Source organism: Bufo bufo, chromosome 2 (genome assembly GCF_905171765.1).
Source record: "Bufo bufo chromosome 2, aBufBuf1.1, whole genome shotgun sequence".
In the NCBI taxonomy this organism is placed as follows: Eukaryota; Metazoa; Chordata; class Amphibia; order Anura; family Bufonidae; genus Bufo; species Bufo bufo.
The window spans coordinates 238,147,953-238,171,326 of record NC_053390.1 but is presented as its reverse complement, the minus strand read 5'-3'; the positions used below and the strand labels follow the sequence as shown (position 1 = coordinate 238,171,326).

At 43.9% G+C, this 23,374-nt stretch overlaps 1 protein-coding gene across 4 annotated transcripts in view; it reads right to left on the bottom strand.

Moving 5' to 3' along the window:
• LOC120988662 (E1A-binding protein p400-like) overlaps positions 1-23,374 on the bottom strand; it is a 194,341-nt gene that overhangs the window by 93,315 nt on the left and 77,652 nt on the right. For 2 of the 4 annotated variants that reach the window (XM_040416268.1, XM_040416267.1), the window contains 10 exons: positions 19,966-20,053; positions 19,698-19,823; positions 19,172-19,545; positions 17,866-18,138; positions 16,540-16,725; positions 15,754-15,894; positions 15,337-15,415; positions 14,319-14,374; positions 12,682-12,736; positions 12,508-12,594 (listed from right to left, as the gene is read on the bottom strand). In XM_040416268.1, coding sequence (XP_040272202.1) covers positions 12,508-12,594; positions 12,682-12,736; positions 14,319-14,374; positions 15,337-15,415; positions 15,754-15,894; positions 16,540-16,725; positions 17,866-18,138; positions 19,172-19,545; positions 19,698-19,823; positions 19,966-20,053 — 1,465 coding nt within the window. The remainder of the gene's footprint in view (positions 1-12,507; positions 12,595-12,681; positions 12,737-14,318; positions 14,375-15,336; positions 15,416-15,753; positions 15,895-16,539; positions 16,726-17,865; positions 18,139-19,171; positions 19,546-19,697; positions 19,824-19,965; positions 20,054-23,374) is intronic. The other 2 variants (XM_040416269.1, XM_040416270.1) reach the window with 2 other exon arrangements.

Genomic DNA, 23,374 nt, shown 5'->3' with positions numbered 1-23,374 from the left:
AAAAAACAGAGCGCGGAAACTATAGGCCGGTAAGTTTAACATCTGTCGTGGGTAAACTGTTTGAAGGTTTTCTAAGAGATGCTATCTTGGAGTACCTAAATGAAAATAAGCAAATAACGCCATATCAGCGTGGCTTCATGAGGGATCGATCATGTCAAACTAATTCAATCAGTTTCTATGAGGAGCTAAGTTCTAGACTTGACAGCGGCGAATCAATGGATGTCGTATATCTGGACTTCTCCAAAGCATTTGACACTGTACCGCATGAAAGGTTAGTATATAAAATGAGAATGTTCGGACTGGGAGAAAATGTCTGTATGTGGGTAAGTAACTGGCTCAGTAATAGAAAACAGAGGGTGGTTATTATTGGTACACACTCAGATTGGGTCACTGTCACTAGTGGGGTACCACAGGGGTCAGTATTGGGCACTATTAATATATTTATTAATGATCTTGTAGAAGGCTTGCACAGTAAAATATAAATGTTTGCAGATGACACTAAACTGTGTAAAGTAATTAACCCTGAAGAGGACAATATACTGCTACAGGTTTTTTTTTTTTTGCCTTCCTCTGGATCAACTTGTAGGATAACAGGCCGAAATAGATGGATCTGGATAGATTAGAGGCTTGGGCAGAGAAGTGGCAGATGAGGTTTAACACTGACAAATGTAAGGTTATGCACATGGTAAGGAATAATGCAAATCACCCATACATACTAAATGGTAAAACACTCGTTAACACTGACATGGAAAAGGACCTAGGAATTTTAATAAACAGCAAACTAAGCTGTAATAACCAGTCAGGCATCTGCTGCCAAGGCCAATAAGATAATGGGTTGCATCAAAAGGGGCATAGATTCCCGTGATGAGAACATAGTCCTACCACTTTACAAATCACTAGTCAGACGACACATGGAGTACTGTGTACAGTTCTGGGCTCCTGTGAACAAGTCAGACATAGCAGAGCTGGAGAGGGTTCAGAGGAGGGCAACTAAAGTAATAACTGGAATGGGGCAACTACAGTACCCTGAAAGATTATCAACATTAGGGTTATTCACTTTAGAAAAAAGACGACTGCGGGGAGATCTAATAACTATGTAAAAATATATCAGGGGACAGTACAGAGATCTCTCCCATCATCTATGTATCCCCAGGACTGTGACGAAGGGACACCCTCTGCGTCTGTAAGAAAAGAAGGTTTGTACACAAACATAGAAAAGGATTCTTTACGGTAAGAGCAGTGAGACTATGGAACTCTCTGCCTGAGGAGGTGGTGATGGTGAGTACAATAAAAGGGGCTTGGATGAATTTCTGGAGTGTAATAATATTACAGGCTATAGCTACTAGAGAGGGGTCGTTGATCCAGGGAGTTATTCTGATTGCCTGATTGGAGTCGGGAAGGATTTTTTTCCCTCTTAAGTGGGAAAAATTAGCTTGTACCTCACAGGTTTTTTTTTTTTTTGCCTTCCTCTGGATCAACTTGTAGGATAACAGGCCGAAATGGATGGACAAATGTCTTTTTTCGGCCTTATATATTATGTTACTATGTTACTTCTGGGGGACATTGAACGTCAAGTTTTTTTTTTTTCACTATTGATTTCTCCTGTAACTGGGGCTGACATAGTAGCCCCAGTTACAGGGAAAATACAGCCCCCAGAGAGGCTGTACAGCATAATACTGCGCTGTACAGCTTCACTGCAGGCTGATCGAGGTCTGTAGAAGACCCAACAGTTCCTGCACTCTCCTGCAGTTTTCTGAATGGATGTTCCAGAACGTCCATTCAGAGATAAACATCCACCCATAGGACATTTATATCCTATGGGCGGATGTGAAGAGGTTAAAAATATTGAGCCATTCTGTCACAAATGGTTAACAGTTTTTGTAACTGTGTGACTGGTACTTTCACTTTGTGAATAATAAACGTTATCTCTAAACTACTACTAAAGACCAATAAAAAAAAAAAAGATTTTTTTATCCGTATCATTGGGGGACACAGGCTTGACCATGGGTATAGCTGCTGCCACTAGGAGGCGGACACTAAGCACAAAAGTGTGAGCTCCTCCCTTCAGCTATACCCTTCCTACAGGGACTAAGCTAAAATAGTTTTAGCTTAGTGTCCATAGGAGGCAGACCTCTATGCTTTGCAGGTCTCCTCTTCTTTTAAAAAAAAAAATATATATTTTTTTCCTTTCCTCTAGCGGGTTTCAGACAGCCTTAACTACCTGCGTCCCCACCCAGGAGAGTGGAGTCCAGGGGGTCCCCAAGCCTGATGCTCATCCTAAATCTCCAGAAGACAAGGAGAACCAGAGGTTCCTAAATCCTCTGTATCCCGCCAGCTTTCGGGTCACCATGACCGCACCACGCCAAGTCCCTTCTATTACCGGTGAAGCTGCCCTCCCCAAGGGGCCGCACGCGGAAGGTGGTGACCCGGCTGGATCCAGGGGGGCAGAAAACGCCAGGGGGGCATTTCCACCAAAAGCCTCCCTCCCCTTCTCAGGTTACTCCACATTGGGGCCTATTTTTCTTTAACTGAGGCCTCGTTTTCTTGAAGGGATGTACTGTCGCCTTACACCGCCACCCTCCCCCCACCGGAGGCCTCTTGAGAGACTTTTTGCTATTGGGTTCCTTCCCCTGGGGCCATCTTTTGTCCGTCTCCAACATTCCCGCGCTCCGCCGGGGCCGCCGGTAATCGAGGCCCCGGCTTGTCCTGCGGCCTACCTCATGCGGCTCCCGCGGTAGAGGATAGCTCCCGGCCGACCTCTCCGTTTGGCCGGGGCATGTTGTGGCTTGGGGGAGGGGGAGGTTGGGGAGCCTCCTTAACACAGCTGTGTTCTCCTTCTTCGCCCTGTGGACGAGATGAAGCCGGCCTCCAGCATCTCCATGTGTTCGCCGGAGGCCGATATGCTTTCTGGCATCCTTCTGGCACAAATTTTTTGCGCCATTTTCCCTGCGCTCCGCCCACAAAAGGAACTCTGCCACTCATCCTCTCCTCGTTTGGACAAACTACATTGAGGGACACAGGCCGGGTAAGCTACTTCCCCAGGGCAGTTACTATGTCCGAGCCCAGACCCCAGGCCCAAAAACAGGCGGCAACTTCTGTGCGCCATTTTGCCTGTGCTTCTTGTCGCTCAAAATTCCCATGCGGTCAGTTGGATCCCCTCTGCTCTTCGTGCTCTGCCCCACCGCCAAGTGGCTCTGACCCTGACCCAGTCGCCACTCCTGCCCAACCCATGGCAGAACCGGAGTGGGCGCGTTCCCTGTCAAAGATGGTAGAGGACGTCTCCCATACCAACAAAACCATAGTGGAAATACTGAGGCGTTTGTCCTCTGATCAGTCCGACTCTGGGGATCCTGTGGCTAATTCCCATCGTGGTCGCCCTGCAAAACGGGCCAGGCTACCCTCCTCCAGAAGGGTGTCTGCGTCCCCTGTTTCTTCTGTCTCACGCCACTTTCCATAGAGTCTTGCTCTGATGTGTCCTACCTGGAAGAGGCATACTCCGAGGAAAAAGATTCAGATGCTGACTTTGTCTCTCCTGAGGACCAGTCTTCCAAACTGTCCTCTATGGTAGACAACCTTGTTTCAGCGGTAACAGAAACCTTACAGGTTGAAGACCCTGCACCCTCATCGGCCGGCGCCAGCTTTTCCTTCAGGCTGATCGCTAAAATGTTTCCACAACCACCAAAGAGGGGAATTTCCCTGACAGGCTTTTTACCTTGCCAAAACGCTTAGACGTCTTATACCCCTTTCCGGAGGATTTGACAAAGAAATGGTCGTCCTCTCCTATTGTGGACCTTCCCGTCTCCCACTTGGCAAAACATACCACCTTGCTTATGGCGGATGGGGGTTCCTTTTCCACAGGGATAAAAAATCGGAATCCTTTGCAAAGTCGTCCTTTGAAGCAGTGGGCACAGCACTGCGTCCAGACTTTGCCTCTACATGGGTGAGAAAGGATATGGGTGAGTGGGCAAACAAACTACACCAGGGCCTCTCCTCTGGGGACCACCCGGAAGAACTTTCTGATATTGCCCTGCAGCTCTCCCAGGCCAGCTCTTACGTTTGTGAATGCTCTCTAGACGCGGCCAGACTTATGGCCCGTTCGTCTGCTCTATTAGTGACTATTCGCCGTACTCTTTGGCTCTCCTGCTGGGTAGCAGATAATGCCTCAAAAAGAGCCTTGACGGCTCTCCCCTTTGCTGGCAGCAGACTTTTTGGCAAACGCCTGGATGAAATCATCTCTGACGCTACAGGTGGTAAGAGCACTCATTTACCACAGAACAGGGGGCGCTTCAATAGATCGAAAAAGCGTAGGCCTCTTTTTTGTCCCTTTCGGAGTTTCTCCAGCCCTAAACGGCCAGCCGACAAGGCTACCCCAAATCAGAAGTGTAAGATTCCCTTCAAACCTCGCCCTTTCTGGCGTCCCCGCCAACAGGGCTCCAAGTCCTTTAACCCCAAGTCTTCCCGTCGCCTTCATCTGTTCCGTCATGTCCGGCTAGCTCACGTCTCGGATGCCTGGGTGATAGAGGTAATCTCAGAGGGTTACAAGCTGGAGTTCAGCTCCCCTTCTCCTCCCCAGTTTTTCCGCTCGTCTCCCTCAACCTCTCCCTCCGTCACGCATTGCTTTTTTCAGGCGATTCCCACGCTTCTGCGGCAGGGAGTGATCGCCCCAGTTCCTGCGCAAGACCGTTTTACGGATTCTACTCCAATTTCTTTGTGGTCCCCAAAAAGGAGGGCACATTTCGTCCCATTATGGACCTCAACCGCTTTCTTCGACTCCGCCGCTTCCGGATGGAATCATTTCGGTTATCGCGTCCATGGAACCGGAGAAACTATTATCCACTCTCCGGCTTCAGATTCTTCCCTTGTTGTGGCCCCGTCCTCTCCCCATTTGTCTCTGCATGAGGGTTCTGGGTCACATTGTCTCTGCCTTCGAAGCAGTTCCCTATGCTCAGTTCCATACCAGGACTCTTCAGCGGGACATTCTAACCCATTGGGACCGATCCCCAGCCTCCCTGGATCGGCTTGTACGTTTCCCGGCTCCAACCCGCCGGGCCCTCAAGTGGTGGATGGTTTCCCTGATGCGGACGTCGAGTCGCTCTTTCCTTCCCCTCCGCTGGACGGTGTTGACAACGGATGCCAGCCTCCGGGGCTGGGGGGGGAGTATTGGAAAATCTCTCCGTTCAGGGCACGTGGACGCAAGAGGAACGCTCCCTTCCCATCAACATCCTGAAATTGAGAGCGATTCATCTCTCTCTCTGCTTCATTGGACCGACCACCGCTGGGGACGTTCGATTCAGGTTCAGTTCTACAATTCCACGGCGGTGGCCTACCTCAACCACCAGGACGGCACTCGGACCCCGGCAGCCATGACAGAAACAGAGCTGATTCTCAGCTGGGCAGAGACCCATGTCCAAGCGCTATCGGCAGTTCACATCCCAGGCGTCGACAACTGGATTGCCGACTTCCTCAGACGGGAGTGTCTCGATCCCGGCGAATGGGCTCATCACCCGCAGGTTTTTCTAGCAATCTGCAAGCGGTGGGGTCGACTGGACGTGGATCTCATGGCCTCTCGCTTCAACCACAAGGTCGAGAACTTCGTTGTGCGGTCCAAGGATCCCCTGGCCTTGGCGTACAACGCTCTCGTGATTCCATGGAGTCAGTTCACGTTTCCTTACATTTTCCCTCCTCTTCCCCTCATTCCGCGTCTTCTCTGGAAAATCTGATCCGAAGGTCTGCCTGTCATTCTCGTGGCCTCGGATTGGCCACGCCGAGTGTGGCACGCATCCCTAGTCTCCCTCCTTGCCGACTAACCCTGGTGTCTTCCACTTCGGGAGGACCTCTTTTCGCAGTGACCGATCTTCCACCCAAATTTAAGGTCTCTACATTTAACGACATGGCTGTTGAAGCCGCCGTACTAAGGGCTTGGGGTTTCTCGGACGCGGTTGTCCAGACTATGATTCGTGCCAGGAAACCATCATCCTCTCGGATCTATCACCGGACCTGGAAGTCCTACTTTAGTTGGTGCGAACATCACCAGCTGTCCCCCATTCATTTTTCGCTGCCGCGACTCTTGTCCTTCCTGCAGTCGGGCATGGACTTGGGACTGGCTCTCAGTTACCTCAAGGGGCAAGTTTCAGCTCTTTCAATTTTATTTCAGCGGAACTTGGCTTCTCTTTCTGCGGTTCGGACCTTTCTGCAGGAGGTTGCACACGCTGTGCCCCCTTACCGCCCTCCGTTGAATCCTTGGGACCTTAATCTTGTGCTCAGCACTCTTCAGTCATCTCCGTTTAAACCTTTGCAGCAGGTGTCCCTTCGCTTCCTGTCCTACAAGATGGACTTTTTAGTGGCCATCTCTTTCATCCGTAGGGTGTCGGAATTCTTGGCTCTTTCCTGTCTGTCGCCCTTCCTGATGCTCCATCGGGACAAAGTAGTACTTCGCCCTGTTCAGTCCTTCCTTCCAAAGGTTGTGTTGGCATTCCATCTCAATGAAAATATCATTCTTTCTTCCTTTTGTCCTGCCCTGTATCATCGTGAGCAGTCACTTCACACTCTGGATTTAGTACGGGCTGTTCGTATCTATCTGTCTCAGACGTCATCTTTCCGATGGACGGATTCACTGTTCGTCATTCCAGAGAGGCAGAGACAAGGGTTGGCTGCGTCCAAAGCCCCCATTTCCCGATGGATTAGTTTGGCCATTGTGGAGGCATACCGCATCAGTGACCGGGCCCCGCCCTTTTAGTTACTGCTCATTCTGCTCGGTCAGTAGGGGGCCTCTTGGGCAGTGCATCATGGGGCTTCAGCCCTTCAGTTATGCAAGGCGGCTACCTGGTCGCCTTTGCACACTTTTGTTTAAGTTTTACAGAGTACACACCTTTGCGTCTTCTGGCGCTTCTCTGGGGCGTAAAGTTTTGCAGACGGCTGTTCTTTAATTGACAGGAGGGTTTCTTGTTTTTGGCCCACCCTTGGGACTGCTCTGTAACATCTCATGGTCAAGCCTGTGTCCCCCAATGATACGGATGAGAAAACTAGATTTTTGTACTTACCGTAAAATCTGTTTCTCTTCAGATCATTGGGGGACACAGATCCCACCAGTTCTCTCTTTTAAGGGTCTCTAATGGCCTACGTTGTTCTGGGTTTGTACGTGGTTTTTCTGTTTGTTCTTGCTTCTCCTACTGCTTTTGCACTAACTGTTTTAGCTTAGTCCCTGTAGGAAGGGTATAGCTAAAGGGAGGAGCTCACACTTTTGTGCTTAGTGTCCGCTTCCTAGTGGCAGCAGCTATACCCATGGTCAAGCCTGTCCCCCCCAATGAACGGAAGAGAAATAGATTTTACGTTAAGTACAAAAATCTAGTTTTTAGCTCAAAATGAGTACAATGCAATAATAATAAAATTTTGCCCCCAAAGGTGTACATAGCCTTTAACAAATTTTGGTCTGTCTGAAAGCATCCAAACATCATTTCACACGCACCACTGCAGATTTTTGATGCAGTTGTGGATCCAGCAGGAAGTATAAGCCCATATTTTATATTTCCCCTTCCTTTTGAATCCACTTCTGACTATGGCTATTTTAATAGTCATTAGAAAGGCCCCACCTGTATATGTTTAAGAAAATAGGTAAAATGGTTTATACTAATTTTATGTGTTGTACAATGTGACATCAGCCTAGTCCATAATAGCCACACGGGATTCTTTTAGCAGCGACCAAATGAAAACTGAAGAAGTTTCCCACCGTAGCAAGGTTGGGTGTTTCATTTTGTAAACCGTCTTAGAAGAATGAGAACTGAACTTTTACTGCTTACCATGGGTAATTCCTCCTTACACCTTAGACAAGATTTCATACATCTATCCTATTATGTTTCCGCTAATGTGATAAGAAGACAGTTCGGTTACACTGCCTGAGCTATATCACTGTGACAAAATTTTCCAGTCTTGCACTACCATTACATAGTAACATAGTTTATAAGGCCGAAAAAGAGACATTTATCCATCCAGTTCGGCCTGGTATCCTGCAAGTTGATCCAGAGGAAGGCAAAAAAAAAAACAACTGTGAGGTAGAAGCCAATTTTCCCCAATTCCTTCCCGACTCCAATCAGGCAATCAGAATAACTCCCTGGATCAACGACCCCTCTCTAGTAGCTATAGCCTGTAATATTATTACACTCCAGAAATACATCCAGGCCCCTCTTGAACTCTTTTAGTGAATTCACCATCACCACCTCCTCAGGCCAAGTCTCACTGCTCTTACCGTAAAGAATCCTCTTCTATGTTTGTGTACAAACCTTCTTTCCTCCAGACGCAGAGGATGTCCCCTCGTCACAGTCACAGTCCTGGGGTTAAATAGATGATGGGAGAGATCTCTGTACTGTCCCCTGATATATATACACTGCTCAAAAAAATAAAGGGAACACAAAAATAACACATCCTAGATCTGAAGTAATTAAATATTCTTCTGAAATACTTTGTTCTTTACATAGTTGAATGTGCTGACAACAAAATCACACAAAAATTAAAAAATGGAAATCAAATTTTTAAACCCATGGAGGTCTGGATTTGGAGTCACACTCAAAATTAAAGTGATCCAACTTTGATGTAATGTCCTTAAAACAAGTCAAAATGAGGCTCAGTAGTGTGTGTGGCCACCAAGTGCCTGTATGACCTCCCTACAACGCCTGTGCATGCTCCTGATGAGGTGGCGGACGGTCTCCTGAGGGATCTCCTCCCAGACCTGGACTAAAGCATCTGCCAACTCCTGGACAGTCTGTGGTGCAACGTGGCGTTGGTGGATAGAGCGAGACGTGATGTCCCAGATGTGCTCAATTGGATTCAGGTCTGGGGAACGGGCTGGCCAGTCCATAGCATCAATGCCTTCGTCTTGCAGGAACTGCTGACACACTCCAGCCACATGAGGTCTAGCATTGTCTTGCATTAGGAGGAACCCAGGGCCAACCGCACCAGCATATGGTTTCACAAGGGGTCTGAGGATCTCATCTCGGTACCTAATGGCAGTCAGGCTACCTCTGGCGAGCACATGGAGGGCTGTGCGGCCCTCCAAAGAAATGCCACTCCACACCATTACTGACCCAATGCCAAACCGGTTATGCTGGAGGATGTTGCAGGCAGCAGAACGTTCTCCACGGCGTTTCAAGACTCTGTCACGTCTGTCACATGTGCTCAGTGTGAACCTGCTTTCATCTGTGAAGAGCACAGGGCGCCAGTGGCGAATTTGCCAATCTTGGTGTTCTCTGGCAAATGCCAAACGTCCTGCACGGTGTTGGGCTGTAAGCACAACCCCCACCTGTGGACGTCGGGCCCTTATATCACCCTCATGGAGTCTGTTTCTGACCGTTTGAGCAGACACATGCACATTTGTGGCCTGCTGGAGGTCATTTTGCAGGGCTCTCGCAGTGCTCCTCCTGTTCCTCCTTCCACAAAGGCGGAGGTAGCGGTCCCGCTGCTGGGTTGTTGCCCTCCTACGGCCTCCTCCACGTCTCCTGATGTACTGGCCTGTCTCCTGGTAGCGCCTCCATGCTCTGGACACTACGCTGACAGACACAGCAAACCTTCTTGCCACAGCTCGCATTGATGTGCCATCCTGGATAAGCTGCACTACCTGAGCCACTTGTGTGGGTTGTAGACTCCGTCTCATGCTACCACTAGAGTGAAAGCACCGCCAGCATTCAAAAGTGACCAAAACATCAGCCAGGAAGCATAGGAACTGAGAAGTGGTCTGTGGTCACCACCTGCAGAACCACTCCTTTATTGGGGGTGTCTTGTTAATTGCCTATAATTTCCACCTGTTGTCTATCCCATTTGCACAACAGCATGTGAAATTGATTGTCACTCAGTGTTGCTTCCTAAGTGGACAGTTTGATTTCACAGAAGTGTGATTGACTTGTAGTTACATTGTGTTGTTTAAGTGTTCCCTTTATTTTTTTGAGCAGTGTATATACATAGTTATTAGATCTCCCCTCAGTCGTCTTTTTTCTAAAGTGAATAGCCCTAATGTTGATAATCTTTCAGGGTACTGTAGTCCCCACCTTCCAGTTATTACTTTAGTTGCCCTCCTCTGAACTCTCTCCAGCTCTGCTATGTCTGCCTTGTTCACAGGAGCCCAGAACTGTACACAGTACTCCATGTGTGGTCTGACTAGTGATTTGTAAAGTGGTAGGACTATGTTCTCATAACGGGCATCTATGCCCCTTTTGATGCAACCTATTATCTTATTGGCCTTGGCAGCAGATGCCTGACACTGGTTTTTACAGCTTAGTTTATTAAAATTCCTAGGTCCTTTTCCATGTCAGTGTTACCGAGTGTTTTACCATTTAGTATGTACGGGTGATTTGCATTATTCCTTACCATGTGCATAACCTTACATTTGTCAGTGTTAAACCTCTCCTGCCACTTCTCTGCCCAAGCCTCTAATCTATCCAGATCCATCTGTAGCAGTACAGTATATTGTCCTCTTCAGGGTTAATTACTTTACACAGTTTAGTGTCATCTGCAAAAATGTATATTTTACTGTGCAAGCCTTCTACAAGATCATTAATAAATATATTGAAGAGAATAGGGCCCAATACTGACCCCTGTGGTTACCCACTAGTGACAGCGACCCAATCTGAGTGTGTACCGTTAAAAACCACCCTCTGTTTTCTATCACTCAGCCAGTTACTTACCCACATGCAGACATTTTCTCCCAGTCCGAGCATTCTCATTTTATATACTAACCTTTCATGCGGTACAGTGTCAAATGCTTTGGAGAAGTCCAGATATACGATATGGCGTTATTTGCTGATTTTCATTTAGGTACTCCAAGATAGCATCTCTTAGAAAACTTTCAAACAGTTTACCAATGACAGATGTTAAACTTACCGGCCTATAGTTTCCGTGCTCTGTTTTTGGACCCTTTTTGAATATCGGCACCACATTTGCTATGTGCCAATCCTGTAGAACACTCCCTGTCAGTATAGAGTCCTTAAATATCAGAAATAAGGGTCTGGCTATGACATTACTTAATTCTCTTAGGATACGGGGGTGTATGCCATCTGGTACTGGCAATTTGTCTATTTTAAACTTTTAAAGACGCCGCTGTACTTCTTCCTGGGTCAGACAGGGCACTTTTCATGGGGAATTTACTTTTACATTGTGCATTTCATCTGACAGTTTATTTTCCTTAGTGAATACAGTGGATAAAAAAATAGCTTTGCTTTCTCCTCATCGCTCTCTGCAACTCCCCCCTCATTACTCTGTAGAGGGCCGACACCTTTAGATTTATACTTTTTACCATTTATATATTTGAAGAACATTTTAGGGTTAGTTTTGCTCTCTTTGGCAATTAATCTCTCGGTCTCTAGTTTGGCTGCTTTTATTTGTTTTTTACATATTCAATTTTCTTCCTTATAGTTTTTCAGTGCTTCCTCACTACCCTCCTGTTCTAGTGATTTAAATGATTTATTTTTGTTATTTATTGCTTTCGTTACAGTTCTATTTATCCACATTGTTTTTTTTCTTGTTCCTTAACCTTTTATTCCCATAAGGTATGTACCTCTCAGAATTAGATTTCAGGATGCTTTTAAAAATATCCCATTTTGTGGCTGTATTTTTATTTTTGAGGACTTTATCTCAGCTAGTTAGGCCTATGGCTAAATTTAGCTTTTTCGAAGTTTGGTATTTTTGTTCCTCCCTGAAGAAACACTCTTTTGAATGACAATTGGAAGGTTATTACTTTATGGTCACTATTTCCCAGGTGTCCTCCAACCTGCACATCTGTTTTTCTTTCAAGTCTATTGGTTAATACTAAGTCCAGTGTGGCTGTCCCTCTAGTCGGGTCCTGAACCAGTTGGGAAAGGTAATTGTCTTTAGTTATTGCCAGGAACCTGTTTCCTTTATGAGATATACAAGTTTCAGTTTCCTAGTCTATATCTGGATAGTTGAATTCCCCCATACTAACGACCTCATTATGATTCGTGGCCTCGTCTATCTCGTTTAGTAGCAGATTTTCTGTGGACTCTGGTATATTAGGTGGTTTATAATAAACTCCTATTAGTATTTTTTTTATTGTTTTTGTATTTCTACCCACAGTGACTCCACATGTTCATGTCCCTCACTTATATCTTCCCGGACTGTGGGCTTTAGACAGGACTTTACATAAAGACAGACCCTCCCCCTCTCCCGCTTTTTTCATCCTTTCTAAACAGACTATAGCCCTGTACATTAACCGCCCAGTCAAAGCTATCATCCAGCCATGTCTCAGTTATTCCCACTATGTCATAGTCCTCCTCACACATCACTAATTCCAGTTCACCAGTTTTATTAGTCAGGCTTCTGGCATTAGTATACATACAATTAAGAGGTTTATGTATATTTTTTCCCCTACACCTTTCCTTCTGAACTGTTCTAGTCCCTCCTTCCATTCCTCCCCCAGTCCTATTACCTTGCCCCCGGTCTCTATGTGGACTATCTTCCCATCCTATAACGTAATTACCCTCCCCCCAAAAAGAGAAATCCTCTTACCTTCCCGCAGTAATTCTGTGAGTTCAGCTTGGTGGTCAATGTTCCCATCTTTGGTTTCCTGCTCTGCGGTGGTCTCCTCATCTTCACCTGATGATTACAGAAATAGGTTCAAAAGCATGGACTTTTACTTCTCATTCTATTAAAATAAATCTACAGTAATGGATGTGAACCAACCTTCCCCATCACTCCAAGAGGCACTTGCTTTTCGTTTTCTCCAAGTTGGTGAAATCTGTCAGAAAATACAAAAAATATGATTAAATTTCAGGATACTTTTTCATTCTGGATATTAGAAGGATTTATTGTGGACATTGCTTCTATATGTCTCTAATTTGTGTCATGTGTACATCTATACTTCACATAAGTGTGTATTATCCTTCTATTTTCCATGAGCTTATGTTACGTATTGCTAAAGTGTACCTATACGTTCACTTACAGTTTTTTTTTAAACTGTTAGAAATAAGTTCTGTAACGTATATTACAAATAAGTTTTGTAATATACGTTATTTATTGATTTTGTCACAAAAAAGGGCCCCTGAAGTTCCCGCCTCCTGAAACACTATTCACTACAGCGCACAGAGAATCCGTACATGGCCTCCATGTATGAGTTGTACGGATACTGATTTGTATTAGATGTGCTGCAGTGAGCAATGTCTTAAGGGGGTCACCTCTCCCTCCCTCTCTGTCATAGAACATCAGTGCAGAATATCCTGCGCCATTATTCTATGCAGAGGTTCCAGCGGAGCGCAGTGAGGACAGGCAGGAGCAGCGCGATGTGTTGTGTAGAGCTCCTGCCTCTTTTTTTGATAAAATGTAAAAATCTATAAATGACCTATATTAGAAAAAAAAAAATCTGGCTATTTGTAACACTTTGAAAAAATACTCTAAGTGAACATTTAGGTACTCTTGAATCATACTTTATTTATTTAAGAATTTCACATGATGATATCTTGCTGGAGGCAAGACTGGCAATATTTACACAGCAGGCGTCTGATAAGAGACCTGAGGAAGGCCTGCCCGGCCAAAACACTGCTGGACCTTTATTTTGTATAGATTAGTGAACATCTTTAACTATTCATTAGGTCCCTTAGAGTCTTTGGTTGGTAAATATTAATGGCCTATTGTTTTTTTTTAAACAGTAAATTATATCAATAATAAAAGCATTTATCTCCTATCTACTGAATAGGTGATGAATACTAGATAGGTGGGGGTCCGACCACTGGAACCCCCACGATCACCAAAACTGTGGATAGGGAGTGTTTGAATGGAGTGGTAGTGGGCCATCCATCCTAGCACGCCATTAAAAATCTATATTTGAGCACAGTGCTCACGGATTTTCATCAATGCCATAAACTTTAAATGAAGTGGCAGGAGCATGTTTGACCACGTCCCCTAGCCACTGTCTTGTGGCAGGGGATACATAGGAAAGCAGTTCCTCATTCTTGAAATCGAGAGGATGGAGGTTGGTGGATGTCCCAGTGGTCAGTCTCCCACCTATGTAGTATCTACCATCTACCCTGTGGATAGGAGAAAAATGCTTTAGACCGGAATACCTCGTTAAAGTACATCTACATGACTTAAGCACCGATGGCTTATTCTGTGATAACAAAGAAGGAGAAGTTTTGCTTCTGCTGACTGGCGGGGGCCTTGGAGATTTAAGCCCCACCGATCAAATGTTGACATCCTATCCCAAAGAAAGATCATCAATGTTTAAATCCAGGAGAAGGACTTTAAAACATTCCATTTGACTATTCATAAATCAAAATAAAATTACATTTCTGAATAGCAACAAAGCACAAAAAATGGTTGCTTACTTTATTGCTTCCATGTTTGTGCTTCACACAAGCTTCTTCGATTGCTTTAAGTGGGCCTGCAATTTAATATTTATAATGATGTCATTTACTGTATATTATGAAAATATGAAACACAAAGACAATCCCTGTCCATATACCCTGACATCACAGAGGTGGGTCCTCTCTATGAGCCACAATGGAAACCTGCACTGTTCCTTGTATTACTTCTGAATAGCTGCCATTTAATACTAAGCTTTGATTACCGGCTGGTTTTGCATTCCCCCAGGAAAATCAACTGTTTGCCAGGGGTGCTGGGATGACTGGTTCTGATGAGACAACCCATTGATATCATGTTGAATGTATGGAATTTATAGAAGACTATCCAGACAAATTAACTTTTTGGACCAGGGTTTGTTTTTAGACTTCCAGATGGGGTTATAGGGAGTGGAACTAGGCAGAGGAGGACATGTGATTTAGGGCTCATGCACACAAGAAAATACGTTCATGCGCAAAAATGCAACGTAAGCTACTGGCACCATGGTATAGAGCAGGAGGAGCTGAGCAGAAAGATATATATATAGTTTTAATGGGAAACAATTCAGTATTACTTATATTTTATTCATTTAAATTCCTGCTCATTCTGGGCTTTGAAGTCCAGGAGGCGGTCCTATCAGTGATTGACAGCCTTCCCTCTATGACCGTGTATACAGAGAGAGCTGTCAATCACTGACAGGACCGCCTACTTGACTTCAAAGCCCAGAATGAGCAGGAATTTAATAGAAATAAAATACAAGTCATACTGAACCGTTTTCCATAAATCTATATGTCAGTCTGCTCCGCTCCTTCTGCTCTATAACATGCTGCCTGCACATCAGACACCAAATTCTATGTGACAGGTTCCCTTTAATCATTTTGAGACTCGGGCTTCTAGATATTATTGTGAATCCCAAAAAGAATATAGCCTGTTAAGTGTTAAATATAACATTTGATGGAATATTTCATATATTTTGACAAAACATCAGCTTGAGGAATCACATACCTTTCATGGAGTCCATATTTAGATTTAGCGCTTTCCTCCTTTTTTCTTGAAACTCCATTTGTAATTTAATTTCCACAACCTAAAATTTATAAAAATAAAACTTATAATATTGCAAAGTTGGAAAACAACAGAGCCCAGTTACAAGTAGACTTTTCTTTTAACTACTCTCTCTTCATCTGAACTTTAACATGCTAATGGATTAAAGCGGGGGGCATGAAAACCGTCATTACTGGGCAGTAACGGCTAGAAGTTTCCTATCATACACAGTCATTTTCTGTTGAACTTCAGGGCTGCACTCCTTGAGTGGTAGCGCCATCAAGACACAACAGGTGGTGACCTCAGGTACCCGATGCCTCCTTCTCCTAATGCTCACTGCCCTGAAGAACTTGTAGTCACAGTGATAATGTAAACTCTCACTTGTTCAATGTTGGACCAGAAAAACTCAATCTCTCTAGCAATTGTAGCAGCAATCCTCTTCAGTTTGTTCTCCTCTTCTTTCTGGGCTCGCTCATAGTTCACTCTCTTTTCTTCATGATAACGGGCAGCAGTTCTCACCAACTACACAGAGAAAACAGGTAAAGGTAATAATTGGGAAACCAGCACAGCAATGAACAATTGCGGGATGTATTTATCCAATGTGCAGATAACAGCTGCACTTCACCAGTATGCAAGTGGTCCCTCAAGTAACAATATTTATTTCTTCAGGGTGACCATTGCAATGTTGTATTTGGAGACTGTAACGCTAGGGAAAACTAGTAATTGCTTCCAAAGCCCCTGACTCAAGATGGAAGAATAAAAGCAGACAACTAATACAGACCAAGTCTTTACATATAACAGTCAGAAATGGCTGCTGGAAGCTGTAAATCACTTTCTATGTAGAAGACAGGAGCTTCTGTACAGTACACACAGCGCACCTCATCTGGTGCTGACAGAAGCAGCTCATCTTGGCACAGGTAAAGAGCAGAAGAGAACGTGTGATTCGGGAATACAGGTGCTTTGCCAGTAAAATGCCCAAGCTGATTTGGTTGGATCTCATGTGCCACAGATCAGCAGTGTCTGGAACACTCTATGTGTGATGGCCCAGGAAAGACCATTCTACAGAAAGCTGAAAATCTTGTAACCTAAAGCCTATTGTAACTTGAGGAATCATTGTATATAGAAAAATCGTTTTGTTGATCTGTAATATGGTCCCATCCAGTTTACCTTCTTTGCACAAGCCATCTTCCACATCCTTTCTTGAGCAAAGTCTGCAGCCATCCATTGCATCTCCTCTAACAAGTAATCCCAGTGAGATTTGGGTCTGGACAGTTCTTGCAGTTTTGGAAGCCTCCTCAAAGACCATAAACCTTCTTTACGAAGATCTGCAATGCGCTGATGTACAATGTTTTCCTATGAAGAATAGATTATTACGATACACAGTACAACAGTCAAGGAAAGTAGCAATTAACCCTCTCACTGCCAGAGGTGTTTAGATATGTTTCACCTCATATGTCTATGTGAATGGAAAAATAAAAAAGTTATGGCTCCGGGAAGGCAGGGTGTGAAAAACAAAAACAAAAAAAATCACTCTGTCAGGAAGAGGTTAAATATACAGTAATTGAAGATGATAATTTATGGTGAAAGTTGGTGAGCAAAATGTCTTCTGACTTTAGTGATAATTCCTCTCTAGTAATAATCGTTATCGCTATTACTGTGCAATGGGCATCACTAGAGAAGCGATCTACATATTTCACTATGTTTGGTGAGACTTATTGGACGCTGGTAAATGTGTGGGTCATGATAGCAATAAACAGTCTAATCAGGCACAGAGGAGTGATTCAACAAGCAAACACTGTCATCTGACAACTATACTCTCTGATTGATGGGGATGGATTGATAACATGCACAGAAGTCCATGTTACCCTCCCCTTGGAGTCATGTACAGTTATGCAGGGAGATGAGGATTTAATTCTATTTCATTTAGAACATCTCAGGCTCTGTAGCAGCTAGAGATGTGAGCCATGAGCCCTATTTTTTTAAATCAAGGTCCGGACTTGTACTACAGTGCTAACTGCCACACAACTAAGATACAGCCTTTAGAAATCCAGTCAGGAATAAGAGCACCTTGCTCACATTTCTAGCTGCTACACAGTTTTAGATCAGCTATCAATAGAAAGGACATGTGAGATATGTCCCTAGTTAGCCTGTGAGGACATATGAAGCACATCTTTGGCAGAGAAAGGGTTAAAGGAGTGTTCCTACGAATAGCAGTTATAGGACCCCACTTATCAAAAGAACTGCAGTCCTGTGGTCCCTGTTGTTAAATTTGGCCATTGTGGCCACAAAAGGTAGGACAAGAAGGAGACGTCTGGCCACATATCACTCTATAATGAAATGTCCTTAGTTTCACAAGCATATTACTTAATATTTAACCCAAAATACCATATACATTTATAAACCCAGGCCGAGGTAATAATGGGATAATTCAAGCAGCCAGAGGAATAAACGTATTGTATAATTATTTTATGTGCCTGGCAATACCCGTCTTACCTGTTCCATCAGTCTGTCTTGTGCATTGTCTGGAGTTGCTCCAGCCGTACTCTGAGAAGAAGCCTGGATTTTAATGCCAACTGGTCCTGCAGAGGCTTTGGAAATGGTGGCTTTATTTGAAGTTTGGTTACTTCTGTTTGTTGACAGCGAGAAGGACGCAATGGAGTTATTGGTAGAGATGGCAGCAGGAGCCACAAAAGCGCTTTGCTGTGCACTGCTGTTGGTGAGACGTTGTTGAGGAGACTCTGTAGCTGGCCTCATCAGGGTGACAGTCTGTGGGGGAACCACATATATCACTTAAAGTATTCATGCATTGGCTTCCAAACATTGGAAAGAACATAAATATCTAATCATAAAGGAATGAGAATCAGAGATGGCAATGATGTCAGCACAGACTTCAGTTTAGCCAACAACATACCCTAACTATACTTATGCGATCAAATCTGAACACCACATAACTGACAAGTAAAAAGGTTGGGTTGACTGTCCAGCCAGCAGCTGAGAAATGGTCTGTAAGTCAGTACCTACAGTTGATGATTACTTGCTTGGCTAGATTTTTGCTCAGCTCCACTAGGACAGAGCTTTGCTCTGTAACCACAGTTCTGGTGCAGAGTCTACGTGGAGTCTGAGGTAGCCTGAGACACACCTCCTGTCTCATCATTGGTTGAGGGTGCTGCTCTGTTCTGACCTCTGCAGCTCTCCGTTCTCTGATTGGCTGCCTACCATAAGCTCAGCAGTAAGTGTGTGTACAGCTGATAGGACAGAAAGAGCATAGAGTACAGCCTATTAAATCACCAGTGAGAAAAAGGTGATTGTCAGGTAACGGCCATACAGACAGGGGAATAAGCATTAGTAAGGGGGAGGATCACTTTAAGGGCACACCACCGTATACATTTTGCGGTCCGCAAATCGCAGATCTGCAAAATACAGATGCAGTCAGTGCTGAATCCGCATTTTTTGCAGACCCATTAACTTCAATGGGTCTGCAGTCCGCATTCTGCGGACAAGTATAGGACGTGAGGATGCAGAAAGCACATGGATCATTTATGTGGTTTTCGCATTGTATGTCGGTTCTGCAAATAGATAAACTATGTCCGCAAAATGCATACCACGGACCCATTGAAAACAATGGGTCTGCAACATAAAATGCAGACAGCAAACAGACCGCATCCATATTTTGTAGATGCGCAATTTCCAGACCGGAAAACGGATACAGTCGTGCATGGGACCTAAGTCTAACAAGTATTAAAGTCTAGATACATACATTATAAAATAAATAATAATTATTAAATAAAACCATCCATACCTGTTGAACTGCGCCCTGTGCCTGTGATACAGTTTTTGGCATCTGAGCATGAAATGCTGGCTGCAGGGACTGGGAGATCTGTGATGGCAACTGGTTCTGGGTAGATGCCTGAGTCGGAACCCCTGGAGCCTGGGTTTTAACCTGTACCTGGATTTGACCTTCTGCGATTTGTTGTTGCTGTTGTGCCAGGTGCAGGGCAGTGGGAAGGGAAGATATGGGAATATTGGGAGTCTGCACCCTGCCAGGTAACTGAGGAGGAGGGGTGTGTAAGCTGGCAGCATTCTGCACAGGGGGTCCCTTGGAGGGATCGTATTGTTGTTGGTTCTGCTTCTGCCCTGTCAGCTGCACAGTCTGAGGAGTAGGAGGCATTCCCCCTGGACAGAAAAACACCAGAAAATAACAATCATGTCTCTGCAAGGAAATGCAGGACCAAAATAATATTCAGGTGAAAGCAGGTAAAAAGAAATAAAACCAAAGGTCTATATCCAAAACCACAAAGACACTTGAAAGCTCCTGGTGGTAATACCTTGTGCAGTGGGCATAAGTTGCTGTAGGGGTACCCCAGATGCCACCCCTGGATGCTGGTACACCATTCCATGACGTGTTACATCCAGGCGTGCTCTCTTGCTGGGGTCTGCAGTGATGAAAAAAACTTCTCTTATTATAAGCAGCAATCATTTCCTCTGGTCATAGCAGACAACAACTGAACAAAACAGGCAAAGGCAGGTCTACGTCACTGCTGGAACTGATGATGGTGGAGACGTAGCTACAGCTACTTTCAGACAGGGACATACCTGCTTGTGTGAGGGCTTGCTGTCGTTTAAAGGCCTCGATATCTATTGCATTGGCTGTTCCTACTGCTCCGCTCCCTGTCAGAGATGGCTATTTGTAATAAAACACAACACATACAAGAGATGTTACACAGCGGCAGATTCTGTACAACGTGCATGCTTCCTAAATCTAAGAGTGTTCACCTACAACATGTATGTTACTGACATCCACACACTCATATACACATACATATAGACATACATACAGGCAGATTCTGTACAACGTGCATGCTTCCTAAATCTAAGAGTGTTCACCTACAACATGTATGTTACTGACATCCACACACTCATATACACATACATATAGACATACATACAGGCAGATTCTGTACAACGTGCATGCTTCCTAAATCTAAGAGTGTTCACCTACAACATGTATGTTACTGACATCCACACACTCATATACACATACATATAGACAAACATACAGGCAGATTCTGTACAACGTGCATGCTTCCTAAATCTAAGAGTGTTCACCTACAACATGTATGTTACTGACATCCACACACTCATATACACATACATATAGACATACATACAGGCAGATTCTGTACAACGTGCATGCTTCCTAAATCTAAGAGTGTTCACCTACAACATGTATGTTACTGACATCCACACACTCATATACACATACATATAGACATACATACAGGCAGATTCTGTACAACGTGCATGCTTCCTAAATCTAAGAGTGTTCACCTACAACATGTATGTTACTGACATCCACACACTCATATACACATACATATAGACATACATACAGGCAGATTCTGTACAACGTGCATGCTTCCTAAATCTAAGAGTGTTCACCTACAAAATGTATGTTACTGACATCCACACACTCATATACACATACATATAGACATACATACAGGCAGATTCTGTACAACGTGCATGCTTCCTAAATCTAAGAGTGTTCACCTACAACATGTATGTTACTGACATCCACACACCCATATACACATACATATAGACATACATACAGGCAGATTCTGTACAACGTGCATGCTTCCTAAATCTAAGAGTGTTCACCTACAACATGTATGTTACTGACATCCACACACTCATATACACATACATATAGACATACATACAGGCAGATTCTGTACAACGTGCATGCTTCCTAAATCTAAGAGTGTTCACCTACAACATGTATGTTACTTACATCCACACACACATATACACATACATATAGACATACATACAGGCAGATTCTGTACAACGTGCATGCTTCCTAAATCTAAGAGTGTTCACCTACAACATGTATGTTACTGACATCCACACACTCATATACACATACATATAGACATACATACAGGCAGATTCTGTACAACGTGCATGCTTCCTAAATCTAAGAGTGTTCACCTACAACATGTATGTTACTGACATCCACACACTCATATACACATACATATAGACATACATACAGGCAGATTCTGTACAACGTGCATGCTCCCTAAATCTAAGAGTGTTCACCTACAACATGTATGTTACTGACATCCACACTCATATACACATACATATAGACAAACATACAGGCAGATTCTGTACAACGTGCATGCTTCCTAAATCTAAGAGTGTTCACCTACAACATGTATGTTACTGACATCCACACACCCATATACACATACATATAGACATACATACAGGCAGATTCTGTACAACGTGCATGCTTCCTAAATCTAAGAGTGTTCACCTACAACATGTATGTTACTGACATCCACACACTCATATACACATACATATAGACATACATACAGGCAGATTCTGTACAACGTGCATGCTTCCTAAATCTAAGAGTGTTCACCTACAACATGTATGTTACTGACATCCACACACTCATATACACATACATATAGACAAACATACAGGCAAATTCTGTACAACGTGCATGCTTCCTAAATCTAAGAGTGTTCACCTACAACATGTATGTTACTGACATCCACACACTCATATACACATACATATAGACATACATACAGGCAGATTCTGTACAACGTGCATGCTTCCTAAATCTAAGAGTGTTCACCTACAACATGTATGTTACTGACATCCACACACTCATATACACATACATATAGACATACATACAGGCAGATTCTGTACAACGTGCATGCTTCCTAAATCTAAGAGTGTTCACCTACAACATGTATGTTACTGACATCCACACACTCATATACACATACATATAGACATACATACAGGCAGATTCTGTACAACGTGCATGCTTCCTAAATCTAAGAGTGTTCACCTACAACATGTATGTTACTGACATCCACACACTCATATACACATACATATAGACAAACATACAGGCAGATTCTGTACAACGTGCATGCTTCCTAAATCTAAGAGTGTTCACCTACAACATGTATGTTACTGACATCCACACACCCATATACACATACATATAGACATACATACAGGCAGATTCTGTACAACGTGCATGCTTCCTAAATCTAAGAGTGTTCACCTACAACATGTATGTTACTGACATCCACACACTCATATACACATACATATAGACATACATACAGGCAGATTCTGTACAACGTGCATGCTTCCTAAATCTAAGAGTGTTCACCTACAACATGTATGTTACTGACATCCACACACTCATATACACATACATATAGACATACATACAGGCAGATTCTGTACAACGTGCATGCTTCCTAAATCTAAGAGTGTTCACCTACAACATGTATGTTACTGACATCCACACACTCATATACACATACATATAGACATACATACAGGCAGATTCTGTACAACGTGCATGCTTCCTAAATCTAAGAGTGTTCACCTACAACATGTATGTTACTGACATCCACACACTCATATACACATACATATAGACATACATACAGGCAGATTCTGTACAACGTGCATGCTCCCTAAATCTAAGAGTGTTCACCTACAACATGTATGTTACTGACATCCACACTCATATACACATACATATAGACAAACATACAGGCAGATTCTGTACAACGTGCATGCTTCCTAAATCTAAGAGTGTTCACCTACAACATGTATGTTACTGACATCCACACACCCATATACACATACATATAGACATACATACAGGCAGATTCTGTACAACGTGCATGCTTCCTAAATCTAAGAGTGTTCACCTACAACATGTATGTTACTGACATCCACACACTCATATACACATACATATAGACATACATACAGGCAGATTCTGTACAACGTGCATGCTTCCTAAATCTAAGAGTGTTCACCTACAACATGTATGTTACTGACATCAACACACTCATATACACATACATATAGACATACATACAGGCAGATTCTGTACAACGTGCATGCTTCCTAAATCTAAGAGTGTTCACCTACAACATGTATG